The sequence below is a fragment of the Tiliqua scincoides genome, chromosome 4, assembly GCF_035046505.1.
Source record: "Tiliqua scincoides isolate rTilSci1 chromosome 4, rTilSci1.hap2, whole genome shotgun sequence".
NCBI classification, from domain to species: domain Eukaryota; kingdom Metazoa; phylum Chordata; class Lepidosauria; order Squamata; family Scincidae; genus Tiliqua; species Tiliqua scincoides.
Genome location: NC_089824.1, coordinates 120,383,456 through 120,398,172, shown reverse-complemented (window position 1 = coordinate 120,398,172; position 14,717 = coordinate 120,383,456). Strand labels below are relative to the sequence as shown.

Below are 14,717 nucleotides of genomic sequence, written 5' to 3'. Positions count from 1 at the left end.
TAGCATCACTAATTGCATAACTGTCTTAATCTTCTCACAATAGACTCTGGCGTTCTTAGTTCATATTTTGTCTATGGGCAGGAAGTGCATTACGCAAGGAGAGGCAGCAGAATGCTATTGTGAGTTTAAAACTTAATCTTTCTTGTTGTGTGAAATAGTCTTCAGTAGCAAGATGCATTCCTATGCACACTTTCCTGGGAGTAAGCCCCACTGAACACACTGATCTTACTAATGAGTGTTCCACACATAGGACTGTACTGTTAGATTGTGGGCTCAAAAGAAAATATGTTTAACTTCAGTGTATAATAGTGGATATTTCAGTAGCACATTTACCCTGTTGCTGTCAGAACAGTTTTATCTCAGTGACATCTTCACGTTCTATGCAATTGAAGCACATATTTTGTCATGTTCTCAATAACAATAGGTAGATAAAGTGTATACCACAAAGGAAGAAGGAGGGTGGAGGAGTCGAGGAGGGTGCCCACATGGCTAACCAGCCAGGTTAGAGAGGCCATAAAGGGCAAGGAAGCTTCCTTCTGTAAATGGAAGTCTTGCCTTAATGGGGAGAATAAAAAGGAACATAAACTGTGGCAAAAGAAATGTAAGAACGTGATACGGGAGGCCAAGAGAGACGATGAGGAACGCATGGCCAGCAACATTAAGGGGAATAATAAAAGCTTCTTCAAATATGTTAGAAGCAGGAAACCAACCAGAGAAGCGGTTGGCCCTCTGTATCAGTGATTTTCAACCTTTTTCATCTCATGACACACTGACAAGGCACTAAAATGGTCAAGGCACACCACCAGGTTTTTGACAATTGACAAGGCACACTATGCTGCCAGTGGGGGTTCACATCTCCTATGCCTATTAATAAATGGCATTCCCCCAAATTCCTGTGGCACACCTGTGGACCACTTGTGGCACACCAGTGTGCCACGGCACAGTGGTTGAAAATGGCTGCTCTAGATGGTGAGGGAGGGAAAGGGGAGATAAAAGGAGACTTAGAGATGGCAGAGAAATTGAATGAGTTCTTCGCATCTGTCTTCACGGCAGAAGACCTCGCTGCCCAAACGGCCCCTCCTGACCAAGGAATAAAGTCAGATAGAGGTTAAAAGAGAAGATGTTTCAGACCTCATTGATAAATTAAAGATCAATAAGTCACCGGGCCCTGATGGCATCCACCCAAGAGTTATTAAGGAATTGAAGAATGACGTTGCTGATCTCTTGACTAAAATATGCAACTTGTCCCTCAAAACGGCCACGGTGCCAGAGGATTGGAGGATAGCAAATGTCATGCCTATCTTTAAAAAGGGAAAGAGGGGGAACCTGGGAAACTATAGGCCGGTCAGCCTAACATCTATACCGGGTAAGATGGTGGAATGCCTAATCAAAGATAGAATCTCAAAACACATAGATGAACAAGCCTTGCTGAGGGAGAACCAGCATGGCTTCTGTAAGGGTAAGTCTTGCCTCACAAACCTTTTAGAATTCTTTGAAAAGGTCAACAGGCATGTGGATGCGGGAGAACCCGTGGACATTATATACCTCAACTTTCAGAAGGTGTTCAACACAGTCCCTCACCAAAGGCTACTGAAAAAACTCCACAGTCAGGGAATTAGAGGGCAGGTCCTCTCCTGGATTGAGACCTGGTTGAAGACCAGGAAACAGAGAGTGGGTGTCAATGGGCAATTTTCACAATGGAGAGAGGTGAAAAGTGGTGTGCCCCAAGGATCTGTCCTGGGACCGGTACTCTTCAACCTCTTCATAAATTACCTGGGGACAGGGTTGAGTGAGGTGGCTAAGTTTGCAGACGACATCAAACTTTTCCAAGTGGTGAAGACCAGAAGTGATTGTGAGGAGCTCCAGAAGGATCTCTCCAAACTGGCAGAATGGGCAGCAAAATGGCAGATGTGTTTCAATGTAAGTAAGTGTAAAGCCATGCACATTGGGGCAAAAAATCAAAACTTCACATATAGGCTAATGGGTTCTGAGCTGTCTGTGACAGATCAGGAGAGAGATCTTGGGGTGGTGGTGGACAAGTCGATGAAAGTGTCGACCCAATGTGCGGTGGCAGTAAAGAAGGCCAATTCTATGCTTGGGATCAATAGAAAAGGTATTGAGAACAAAACAGCTAATATTATAATGCCATTGTACAAATCTGTGGTAAGGCCACACCTGGAGTATTGTGTCCAGTTCTGGTCGCCACATCTCAAAAAGGATATAGTGGAAATGGAAAAGGTACAAAAGAGAGCAACTAAGATGATTGCTGGGCTGGGGCACCTTCCTTATGAGGAAAGGCTATGGCGTTTGGGCCTCTTCAGCCTAGAAAAGAGACGCCTGAGGGGGGACATAATTGAGACATACAAAATTATGCATGGGAAGGATAAAGTGGATAGAGAGATGCTCTTTATACTCTCACATAAGAACATAAGAACAGCCCCACTGGATCAGGCCATAGGCCCATCTAGTCCAGCTTCCTGTATCTCACAGCGGCCCACCTAATGACCCAGGGAACACACCAGATAACAAGAGACCTCATCCTGGTGCCCTCCCTTGCATCTGGCCTTCTGACATAGCCCATTTCTAAAATCAGGAGGTTGTGCATACACATCATGGCTTGTACCCCGTAATGGATTTTTCCTCCAGAAACTTGTCCAATCCCTTTTTAAAGGCGTCCAGGCCAGATGCTGTCACCACATCCTGTGGCAAGGAGTTCCACAGACCAACCACACGCTGTGTAAAGAAATATTTTCTCTTTTCTATTCTAACTCTCCCAATACTCAATTTTAGTGGATGTCCCCTGGTTCTGGTGTCATGTGAAAGTGTAAAGAGCATCTCCCTATCCACTCGGTCCATCCCCTGCATAATTTTGTATGTCTCAATCATGTCCCTGGTGTCAACATAACACCAGAACCAGGGGACATCCACTAAAATTGAGTGTTGGGAGAGTTAGGACAGACAAAAGAAAATATTTCTTTACACAGCGCGTGGTTGGTCTGTGGAACTCCTTGCCACAGGATGCCTTTAAAAGAGGATTGGACAAGTTTCTGGAGGAAAAATCCTTTATGGGTTACAAGCCATAATGGGTATTTGCAATCTCCTGATTTTAGAAATGGGCTATGTCAGATGCAAGGGAGGGCACCAGGATGCAGGTCTCTTGTTATCTGGTGCTGGATTAGATGGGCCTATGGCCTGATCCAGTGGGGCTGTTCTTATGTTCTTAAGTGCAGTCTATCCAATAACTTTAAAATTCAGTTTTTAAACCAATGAGATGACTCGACATGATAGAAAATATTTGCCTCCACATTGAGCTACAGTCTTTGGCCCTGTGTTCATATTGTGCTTTTGCAGAGTTCCAGGTCTAGGTCATCCATTTCCAGGATATATGAAATCTGTAATTGTGCTACTCAAAAGGTTGGTCCCAGTTGCCCTCCAGTTCAGTGTGCACTTACTGTTGTCAGTGTGTTTTATCACTTGGTGTATGACAAGAGGATAAGTAACTTCTGCATCTCCAGTTCTATGAACTGTAGCTTCCAACCCTGATTGCACTGAAGTGAAGTCAGCATGTGTGCCCTTCTCTGACACTCACTCCAGATAGCATGTGTTGGGCAGGCACTATATGATATATACCACTGTATCTGCAAAGGTCCAATTCACGACAAGTTCTGTGTGTGTACAGTCTCATGCCGAGCCTTCACAACATCATTAATGATGGAGGGGTGAGGGGATGCTTGCTTCTCTGCCCTGCAAACAGGATTAAAGGCAGCAGTGCTCAGAGTGAAAGGGGAGGGGGAGGAAGTGAGATATTCTTTCATGTTTGATCATACTATGGCTGCAATCCTGTAGACCTGTGTTTCCCAAACAAGGGAGTTGGGAGCACTGTAAATTGATTTGGGGGGTTGTGCAGCAGTGTGATCCCCAGGATTGTGCTGCTGCAAGGGACAGGAGGATTTTTTTTTTTTACTTCCCTGTATGCAGTGCTGCATTCCTGGAGGATCTGGAGGGGGGGGGGGGGAGGAAGTCCAGGGAGCCCTCTGCAGGGCTCTCCATACCTGCAAAGGCCTTTTTAAAAAAAGGAAAAAACAATTGGCACTTCTGGTTTCGTCACAAAAACCAGAAGTGTGTGTCTTTCCCCCCCCCTTTTTTTAGACTAGAGGCATAGGGATCCCTATGGAGGACTCCCCGGATCCCCTGGACGTTTCAGGACTGCAATGCTGGTTGCTGGTAAGTTTTTTTTTTTAAAAAAAACAACCCTCCCATCCCTGGCAGCAGCAGAATCCTAGGGATTGTGTTGCTGCCTTCCCTTGCTCCTTAAAGGGCAGATAAAAGTGTTTCCCTGGCTAGTGGGTTGCAACCCACCAGTTTGGAAATCACTGGTGTAGACACTTGCTTGGGAATAAGCCCTGTTGAATACAATAGAACATACTTCTGAGTAGACTTGCATAGGCTTGTGCTGTGAGGCTGCAATCCTAAACATGCTTACTTGGAAGAAAATCCCATTGAATCAAACAGGGCTTACTTCTGAGCAGACATGTATAGGATTGTGCTGCTAATTATGTCCATTGAAAATAGGTGGCATGTGTTTTGGTCCGCTCAAAAACAAATGTCATCCTGTCCCCATCCCACCCGACTTCAACCCTGCCTCCCACCCTACTGTCAATACTCACTGGCTGACAAAATGAGTGCATGGACAAGCCCTGGAACAGCAACAAAAAAAGATTGCCTCATATCATACCATGTAAAATAGCTCATTCACACTGTCAGGCTGGCAGAGGAGGATGGAATGTGCCTCCTTGTCCGCAGCAGAGTATTCCAGTGGCAGAGTAGTGGAGCAGCACAGGAAGCAACTGGTCCCAAACAAAGCCACAGACACAGACACAGGCTTGTTGAGTGTAGAAGCATGTATTGATAAGGAGCAGGCAGAAGAGTAGTCAGTCAAACGGTCCAGAAGTCAGGGATACAGCAAGGCACAGTTGCAATACACAGTCCGAGTCAGAAAACAAACCAGCAGTACTTCACCTAGAATATCCACCACAATTTGGTGTCTGTTCTCGCCGCCTTATATACTGGGGCCAGCCAATCAGAATAGGGCAACCTCGTAGTCTTGTGACAGTCTTGTGACCAACTCTGATTGGCTGCCGAGTGGTGCGTTCCACCATTGCCTTTGTGACTCAGCATATATCTCCCCAAGCCACATGGCTCCCACCTAACACAGGTGCAACTGGTTACTGGCAACAGTGCTGCAGTTACAGTGTTTACATTCACTGGACCTGGACATCAAGGCCCCTCTGCCACATCCTGGCTGACAACAATTCAAGGCCTGAAAGATGCCAAGGCCTGACACACACGTTGCATTGGCACAGACAATTTGTAACAGTATGTGAGTGGTAACTCAAGAATTTCAGTTGCGTTAACTTTTGTCAGGGGTGCTATCAAAGGTTGGTCAGGTCAGGCACTGGCTGAAGACCCACACTCATCCAAGGACTTACGTGACCAGGCCAATCTTTGAACCTTCAGTGCCAATGGCAAAGTATGCTTTGTTATAGCTAAGATGGTGATTTGGGGAGTGTGGGTTTGCCCAATAAGGTAAAATTAGTGAGTCATCAGAGTACCTTGCAATAAAAATTGGATAAAAATGATAAAACATACAGTATCCTAGTTCTCAACAATGAGAACAAAATCAAAATCAGCAGCAAAGAATACATAAGCAAACAAAAATGTAGAGTAGTTGGTCACTCTGTAAGCAGGTAATTTCCACAGCTTTCTGAAATAACTTTCACCCTCTTTTTTTAAATTTCATGATCACTGTGGAGTTGGTTTGCATCCCTAGGTGACAAATTCCACAGAGTGGGTGCCACAACCAAAAAGGCCCTACTTCTCATACTTATGAGTCTTACTTCCAAAGACTGAGGCACAAAGCAGAGTTCCATTGATTGCTACCTCAAACATAAAAAGTAGACATGGAAGAAAGTAATCCCTAAGATGTTCTGTTTCACCCTGGGCGTTTTTCAACTTGGGCGGGGTGGGGGATTTTCAACTTGCCCTTCCTTCGGCCTTTTTATGGGAACAGTATAAGGGAATACCTCTGTCAGTAAGGCTCAGTCCCTGTTGCCTGAATCACATGGGGACACTCAGACTTCACTTCTTTTTTTCCCCTTGTGCAGGACTCATCTCCAGAAATACCTTATGCCAATTTTGTTGCATCTCCAGGGATGGGCGGAGACAGATGTGCTGCAATCCCTTTTGTCAACAGAGGGGGGAGAAACTCTTGATAATGTTGCCCTTTTTGTCTATATAGTTATGAGCTCCTGGGAAATGGGAGCAAAAGTTTAGTTCTTTAACATGCTAACGTATGGGGCATTTCTGACTGTTAGGTTCCTTTTTCGGGTGTATATCATGTGATTATGAATTTGTTGTGTGATTTTACTTATGTATTGTCATGATGTATATGGCAATAAAGGTTTCATCATCATCATCAACTTGGGGGGCTGCATATAAATATTTGAATAATCAAAGAATAAATAGGAGTGGAATGAAATTTGACCTTGAGGCAAATTTATTAATATTAACCATATGCTTTTTTCAACAAATACCTTTATTGGAACAGGGTTCCTCCCCCTTTCTTACATTGTGTATGAAACATGGCCTTGAAAGGAGAAAAAAAAGACAATTGATGTGATCAGTTTCTGTGGTTAATGTATTGATCCTTAAGACTGAGAATTGAAAGGAAGTTAATGTGTTAGTGTAGTAAACACAAAATGGCCTTAGTGTTTACTCCAAATGAAACAACACAACTGTTGGTGTGCCTCATAAAAGTAAGGATTCCACTAATGTTTTGCAATAAGAATGGCCCTTTGATTAGGTTTGAGGGCAATGTGTCCTTTTCTTAATAACTCTTACTGAGTCTTAATTGGCAAGTAAATGAATAAAAGATGTGCTTATTACTACTTAATTGATTTGTTTGCTTTCATTGCAACTGCTGATATGTTTTGGAGTAGTGACTAGGAGCTGTCACTCTTTTGTGCTTAATATGGCCTCTAGAATAATGTATGTCAGTGGTAATCAAAAACTGCCTCCATTTAAAGATGTGCTTTGCTAATATGATAATGTAAAATGGATAAGTATATGGTGGTGACACCACCATATGTGACTTGGGGGCTTTGTTTCCTCTGCATTGTCCCAGCTCTGCAGAAAAGCATGGTGATGGAGGATACTATATTTAGTTCTTGTTATTTTCTCCTGCCTTCTCTTTCAAAATAAAGCCCATATTTGACTTCCAGAAGTATCAATTTTTTTTTTAAATGCTATGCAGCGTGCCCAATTTGAAAAATCCATATTGAAGGCCACTGGGATGCAGCCAAGAGATGGACATTTTGTCTTTCACAACAATGTTTCAGCTCTGTGACCTCCTGAGGGACATTTGCATATGTGCTGTAGGGCCACTGTGGCTGGTGTGCCATGCACTCTCTCTGGGCTGTGTGATGGAGTGTGTCCTGGGTGATTTGCAAGCATCCATATATGCATATGATGTCCACTTACAATTCTGCAGCTGGTAACTGGAAATGAAACATTTTTGTACTTGGCACCTGCACTGAAAATACACTCAGTATAACTGTGGTTGCTTGGAATGCAAGTGGGGCACTAAAAGTTTGAATACCCCCTGACCTAAAATACCACTAACCCACAGAAAGCTAACGTGTCAGTGTAAAGACTAGCTTACAATCTTTGACTGACATGCTAGTTTTGTATGTGTATGTGTATTTTGTATGTGGGCAGGAGGTCTAGTCTAGAGGTTAGAGCCTCTATTTGCCTGAAGATAACATCCACAAGGTCTCCAGTTCGAGGCCACCGACACCATGCGACCTTGAAGCAGCTGACAAGCTGAGCCGAGTTATTCCATCTGCTCTGAGCGTGGGAGGATGGAGGCCAGAATGTGAAACTAGATCAGAAAGAAACATCTGAATGTTGTGGTTCTTGAAAGATAGAACCTTCTTTCAATTGTAAAAATCCCTATGGGGATTTAAGTAGCCTGCCTATGTAAACCGCCTTGAATAAAGTCTTGAATAAAGACCAAGAAAGGCAGTATATAAATACCTGTATTATTATTATTATTATTATTATTATTATTATTATTATTATTATTATGTGTAGGAGATCATGCCACCATTCAAACTTCTCTCCTCCACAACTGAAGTTTGAAATAGAATAGCTCAGTGTTTCTCAAACTGTGGGTCGGGACCCACTAGGTGGGTCGTGAGCCAATTTCACGTGGTTCCCCATTCATTTCAAAATTTTATTTTTCATATAAATGACTTGATGCTACCATGATATGTTACTGCATTTGGGGAAATGTTAACAGACCTATACTTCTAACAAGCCACCGTAGATACTCGCCTATAAGTCGATCCCACAGAAGTCAAGGGTAGGCTTTGATTTTAAAAAAATCATGGGATTTTATATGACCCTTGGATAAGTTGGCGGTTAAACTTAGGGGGGTGTCTGAGTCTGACTGATTTTGTCTGATTTTACCAGAGCCAGATCCTGAAAAATAACTTACCAGTAATTGTTACCTAAGAATTGTACAGTCACTAATTTATTAAAAACATAGTATTAAAAACACAGTATACATACATAGTATGTATACATCTATACATACATACATAGTATGTATACATACATACACATAGACTATTAAAAATAGTCTCTAATTTATTAAAAACTATGATCTATCACATAGATCATAAGATACATTTTTATTCACTAATTTTTAGAATTGTGCTCTCAGCAACCATTTGTAAAGACTATCAGAGTAAGGCCACAATCCCATCCACACTTTAAGCCAAAGGCTCTATGCCTTAAGCCAAAGGCTCTATGTAGAACACACAACTGGGAGCGTGCAATGCAGTTCGCAGCAGAGAGACAAGCAACAAGGAGTGACTGAGCAAGTGCAGCTGCACATAGTTGGACCTGATGTACTTGGAAGTAGACCCTCTGTGGAGGAAGGGCAGCGGGGCCTCATGTGGAGTTCCTGGCAGCTACACCTCCTGCCAGCCTGCACCCAGCCGCTCCCCTCATCATTCCTGGAGCCGGAGGAGCCAGGGCATGCGGGGGAGTCACCCAGGCAGGTGGAGGAGGCCATTTACACCTGGGGGGGCTTAGGAGGAGGATGGGCAGCTGTGTCTCCCCCAGCCTGCACCCGGCCGGTTGTGCCTAGAGCCTCGGAGGAGTCTCGGAGGAGCCCCGGAGGGGGCAGGGCATGCGAGGGCAGCCTACCAGCAATGCTCCCTCGCCTCTCCATCTGCACTCCCTGCCACAGTCCCGCTGTCTGCCTGGGGAAGGGAGCGGAGCGGGCACATCTTGGGCACATCCTGGCTACTGCCGCTGCTCGCCGGACCAACAGAGAACAGGGAGCACTCGGGGAATGACCTGCGCTGCCCCGTGGCTGTGGCCAGCAGGGAGGGAGGTGCCAGGATCTCCGCGTGCTCCCTGCCCTCCGTTGGTCTGGCGGTGGAGGCGGCAGCCAGGATGCCCCCACTCTACTCCCTGCCCCTGCTGGTGGCAGGACTCTGGCAGGGGGTGGAGGGCTCTGAGAGGGTGTGGGGGGAGCGCCAGCGGGCAGGCTGACCCCCATGCCCTGCCTCCTCTCAGGCTGAGGCAGGCTGAGGGGAGGCACAGCTGCCCATCCTCCTATCAAGCCCCCCCCGTGCAAATTGCCCCCCATCCCCTCTGCCCACTGGGTGACTGTGGAGATAAGACGAGGGGGCAATTTTCCCGTGAGTTTGGGTCACAAATTTATTGCCGTATAGGCGAGTATCTATGGTATTATGTATATTCTTTTAACAATGATAGTAAATGGGACTTAATCTTCTGTAGGATTGCAGCCTAGGACTGTTAAAAAATTTTCTACTTGATGATGTCACTTCCGGTCATGACATTTCTAGTGGGTCCTGACAGATTCTCATTCTAAAAAGTGGGTCCCAGTGCTAAATGTGTGAGAATCACTGGAATAGCTGAACAACAGATTATGTGTGACTCCTGTTCATGTATTTTAGTTATGTGCGAGTGTGAGCAACTGACTTTGTTGAGTGTAGTATTTGATGAGATGTAGCTTATATTACTATTTATTATATCTAAGGCAGTGGTTCTCAAGTACAAGAAACCTTTATTGGCATATTTAAAATATAAACAATGTAAAACAACAGATAGGATGGAGGGATGCATGAATCAGACAGTTCACCTCCAGCCTTAACCAGCCAGATCTTACTACATAGCTCAACCATTTGTGACCATCACAGAGACATGTCTCTTATATATTTAGCTACCACCCCAGCAAGCTCTTCATTTGCCCCACTGAGTATGTAGGCAATTTTATTTTGGTCACTCTGACCCAAGAGAGCGGCCAAGATTGGCGATAAGTAACTTAAGTGAAGCTCCTGGTATATTGGACAGTGTAACGGCATGTGGGGAAGCGTTCCACTTCCAGTTTAATAACGCTTGGAACTTTCACTGTTTAGAAGCCATGGGGAACTTCTTGCAGGGGAACTTGGCAGGGCTCCCCACACCCCCTGGACCCTGGGAGCATGTATGGTTTGTTACAAAATAGCCGCCCCTCCCCCCGCAGGGGCATGATCCTGGGGATTGCTTTGCTGCCCCTGCCTCTGCAAAGACTTACCCCGGGAGTAAGTCTCCCGGGAAGTTTGAGAACCACTGATCAAAGGTGTATTGGGTGAAGGGGAAATTATATAACTGAATAACAATGTTGACACTGTGCATTATTGAACTACTTAATTACTGAATTCTTTAAAAAGTCAATTTAATTATGTAGTTACGATATTATATCCGAATCTCTTACATAGTACTTGAAAGTGCTATACAAATGCCTATTATTAACTTTATTAGCATGAGAGAAACACAAAGGAAGTGTGAATGCCATGTGTAAAAATACTCTGAGATATGTTAAAGTTTTGCCAAATATTCTCCAGTTTCAATATTTTTGATAGCTAGCAATTTTCAGGTAGAATTTTTATTATGAGAATTATTATGAGGTAGAATTATATATATCTTAAACTTTGTTTGATCCTGTTCAATGTCTTTGTATTCCTTGGTGGAGGTTGCTGCTTTGATTCAATATTTCCCTTGACTATTCCTTTCTCTTCATCACATGGGTGGTTTTTTTCTTTTCTTCCAATGAGGGATTATGCAGTGAAGTGAAGAAATATTTAATGCTACGTAACCAAACAGATTTGGCTACCTGATCGTGTCACTGACTATAATCAAACAGATAAGTAAATACTTATTTTTAGAGTGCTAAAATGGCTGAAGGGCGAAGGCTTTTGAAAGCACCAAGTATGTTCACAAAAACCCTGTGGATTTCAGTTCCTCTCCAAAAACACACCAGCCCTGAGTTAGTGTTCTGCTTTTCTCTGAGAGAAAATTGCGTGAAGGAAAGTCATTCATTTTATTTTGCAATATAACAAAAATTGAGGACTTTCATATTGAGCCTTGACTCATCTTCTACTTGTATTCCATGTAAAAGAAAACCAACATGTTTTTTGCGTGACAATCACATTTTGCAAGATGAAGTAAACAGCAGCAACAATATCCCAGGCACCTTTTGTACAATAAGATTTCTTTTTGGCCCACACAATGATATCATTATGAAATATTCCCTCCATTTCACCTAACTCTTGTCTTATGCATGTAATTCAAAATAGAGTATCGCAAGTAAGGCTAATTGTAATACTCATCCTCCCAGCTAGACAACAGGGTGGCGTACTTTGCAATTGAAAACATTTGTCTAAATGATGCTTGTCTGAATGAAATTTTTTCTTGCCTTCCAGGGAATTTGGTCGTTGGAAAGTAAATAACTTAGCTGTTGAGAGAAAGAATTTTCTTGGCTCCCCGCTGCCTCTCGCACCTGAATTTTTCCGAAACATAAGACTACTAGGACGTAGGCCAACACTCCAGCAGATCACAGAAAACCTTATCAAGAAATATGGGACACACTTCCTGCTGTCAGCAACCCTGGGAGGTAAGGTCACTCTCATGAAGCAACTTAAGAAGTATTCAGCCCAGCTATTTATGCATGACAAGAGGCATGCATTATTATGTTCACATGTGCATACACATACACACACAAATTTACTACAGCAGGGGAGGGCATCCTGGCATCTCTTGTTTCATTAAGTGGTAATAACAATTTTTCATTTGTAAAAGAATCCTGCTATCTTATACATTTTTTTTCCTGGGAGTGAGTCACATTGAACAGAATGTGTTCAATAGCACAGTCCTATGCATGCCTACTCAGAAGTAAGTCACATTGAACACAGTGGGACTTACTTCTGAGTAGACATGCATAGGATTGTGCTGTAACTTTTTAGTCTTTGAGGAGGTTGTAAATGGGATGTAGTACATCTTTTTCCATCCAGAGGAAAATAAAATGAAATAAAAAAATATATTTATAAGGCTAAAGTCCCATATAATGGGGCATACATCAACTGAACACTGAGCGCATTCAGATGTAAATATGTAGAATATCAGGCTCCAAATTTTATTACAGTATTTTCCATGGTCCCCAGAGGTTCTTAGGCTCCTGATTTGATTCCATAGTGTGAGAATGGAAGGGCAAGACATGTTCTAAAAAAAAAAATATCCTGTAGTGCCATGGGAGAGCTTTTCCTCTTACATGTAGTCAAGGAGATGACATGGTCCCTGTCTCACCCAGTATCTTGAATGGCTAACAGCCAAATCCTTAATAACTCCCAGTGCGGCGATGCAGTGTCACAAATACAGCACCCATTGTATCCTGTGAGGAAATTTCAGTCTCCAGTGGCCTACTTGGGGTAAGCCCATTCCAGGCCATCAGGTGTATTTGAACCTGTGCCAGTGATATTGCTGGTGCATGTCTGTGTGGATCCAGGTTGGAGGATTGAGACTGGGAAGGGGGTTAGGATTTCACAGACTCCACTGCTGCCAAACACTTCCCCTTCCTGGTCCTGATCGGCCTTCCTCCCTGCCCGTCACCACCCATTCCACCCAACCCCTCTCTGTTCCCTATGTCCCTCCTGCCCCCTGTGTACACTTACCAGTGCCAGCAGGCATTTGGTGGCCACAGGTGTGTGAAGCTGGCCACTTGCTACTTGCAGTGGTAGCCAGGCTGAACACTCTGGCATGTCATCTTTTGCGACAGTTGGAAAGTGTCTAGCACCACCTGAATACTTGTTCCAGTGGCGCTAGTTTCCAATGTGATCAGGCCATAAGGCTACAGTCCTATACATACTTACCTGTGAGTAAGTCCCATTGTTTTCAGTGATAATTACATCTGAGTAATGTAGAAGCTTATGCTGTGGCTATGGTTGCCACCTCTTTGAAATTGCACTAGGTTGCAGAACTTCTTGAAAGGGCTTCAAAGACAAATGAGTGTGTATCCATTCATTCTTTTATGTTTCCTTCCTGGTTTTCCAATACAATAGACATGCCATCTTTCTGTACAAAAGAGGAAGCCGACAGTTCTGTTACATTTCCAGAACACGTGTCCAGTTTCTGTTTCAAACTATTTATTTAAAACATTTATATCCCACCTTTCACTTCCTGCTAGCAAGATCTTCAGGGTGGCTGATGACACAATAAAGCAATAAAAAAACCTGCTAATCCTGTTAACTGGGCAGAGAGGCACTTTTTTCCCCCCAAGTGATACTCCTCTTATAATTAAGAGGTGGAGAGTAACTGTCCCTCTTCACCCCAGCACAGTGTCCTTTCTAATGGCTGTTTCTTGGTATTTCTTCTGTGTGCCTGTTCGACACACATTGTGTGCCTGTTTGAGATAGGGAGCGATTTAGTTATTTGATTTTCTCTATACCGTGGTCCCTTGGTATCCACAGAGGATCTATTCCAGAATCTATTTAAATTCTTTGGATAATTGAATCAACCACATTGTGAACTTTTTTGTTAAAAAAACTATATATAAATATTCTTGTTAATAACAGTACTGGAAGGTAAGGGGAAAATATACTATATATAACAACAACCAAAAATCCAGCAACAAATGATAAGCAGCACCAACTATACTTGCATAAATCAATGCCAAAACAATATTTGACAGGAGGCAAACACCTGCCCCAGCATAGTGTCATTTCCAATGGCAGCTGCTGGTGTCTCCTGTTTTGTTTTAAGAGTGTGAGGACAGGGACAGGGAACCAGTCAGCAATTAGAAATGCAAAGGTCCCCCTGCCTTTGCCTGGCTCAGCTGAAGAAAGGAATGATCACTTGCATGACTGTCTCTCTACAACAGTAAGAAAAGCAGTATTTTAAACTGTGATTTTAAAGGGATGCATTTTTTTCCTTTCTCTAGGGATCAGCACATTCCTTCTCATTTGCAGTAGCCATTTGCGTTGAGTCAAATCCATGTATAAAAAAGTCTGTGTTGGACCTGTACAAATATTCTTATTATTCTAGGGTAGATGGACTCTTAGTTCACTCTAGCTGGGTTATTCTTCTTTTTGTTTTCTTGACAATGTTATATTTGCTGTGATGTTACATGCTTAGAGACCAGTCCTATGCCAGGGTGGCACCAGTGGCTCATGTGCTGTCCTGGCAATAAACATCATAAGCATGCCATAAGGTACTTCACGACAGCTGACAGAGGGAACATGGCAGCTGAGTGGCCAGTGCTAGTCAGCACTGGGCTTATGTGCTGCTTGGCCAGCTGGCAGGAGCCT

The 14,717-nt window shown here is 43.5% G+C and overlaps 1 protein-coding gene across 2 annotated transcripts in view; it reads left to right on the top strand.

Annotated features, from left to right (window-relative positions):
- BRINP3 (BMP/retinoic acid inducible neural specific 3) overlaps positions 1 to 14,717 on the top strand; it is a 259,826-nt gene that overhangs the window by 121,746 nt on the left and 123,363 nt on the right. The window contains exon 2 of one of the 2 annotated variants that reach the window (XM_066624973.1): positions 11,841 to 12,031. The exons of the other annotated variant lie outside the window; for it this stretch is intronic. Within the exon in view, the coding sequence (XP_066481070.1) occupies positions 11,841 to 12,031 (191 nt within the window). The remainder of the gene's footprint in view (positions 1 to 11,840; positions 12,032 to 14,717) is intronic. 2 annotated transcript variants of the gene reach the window in all.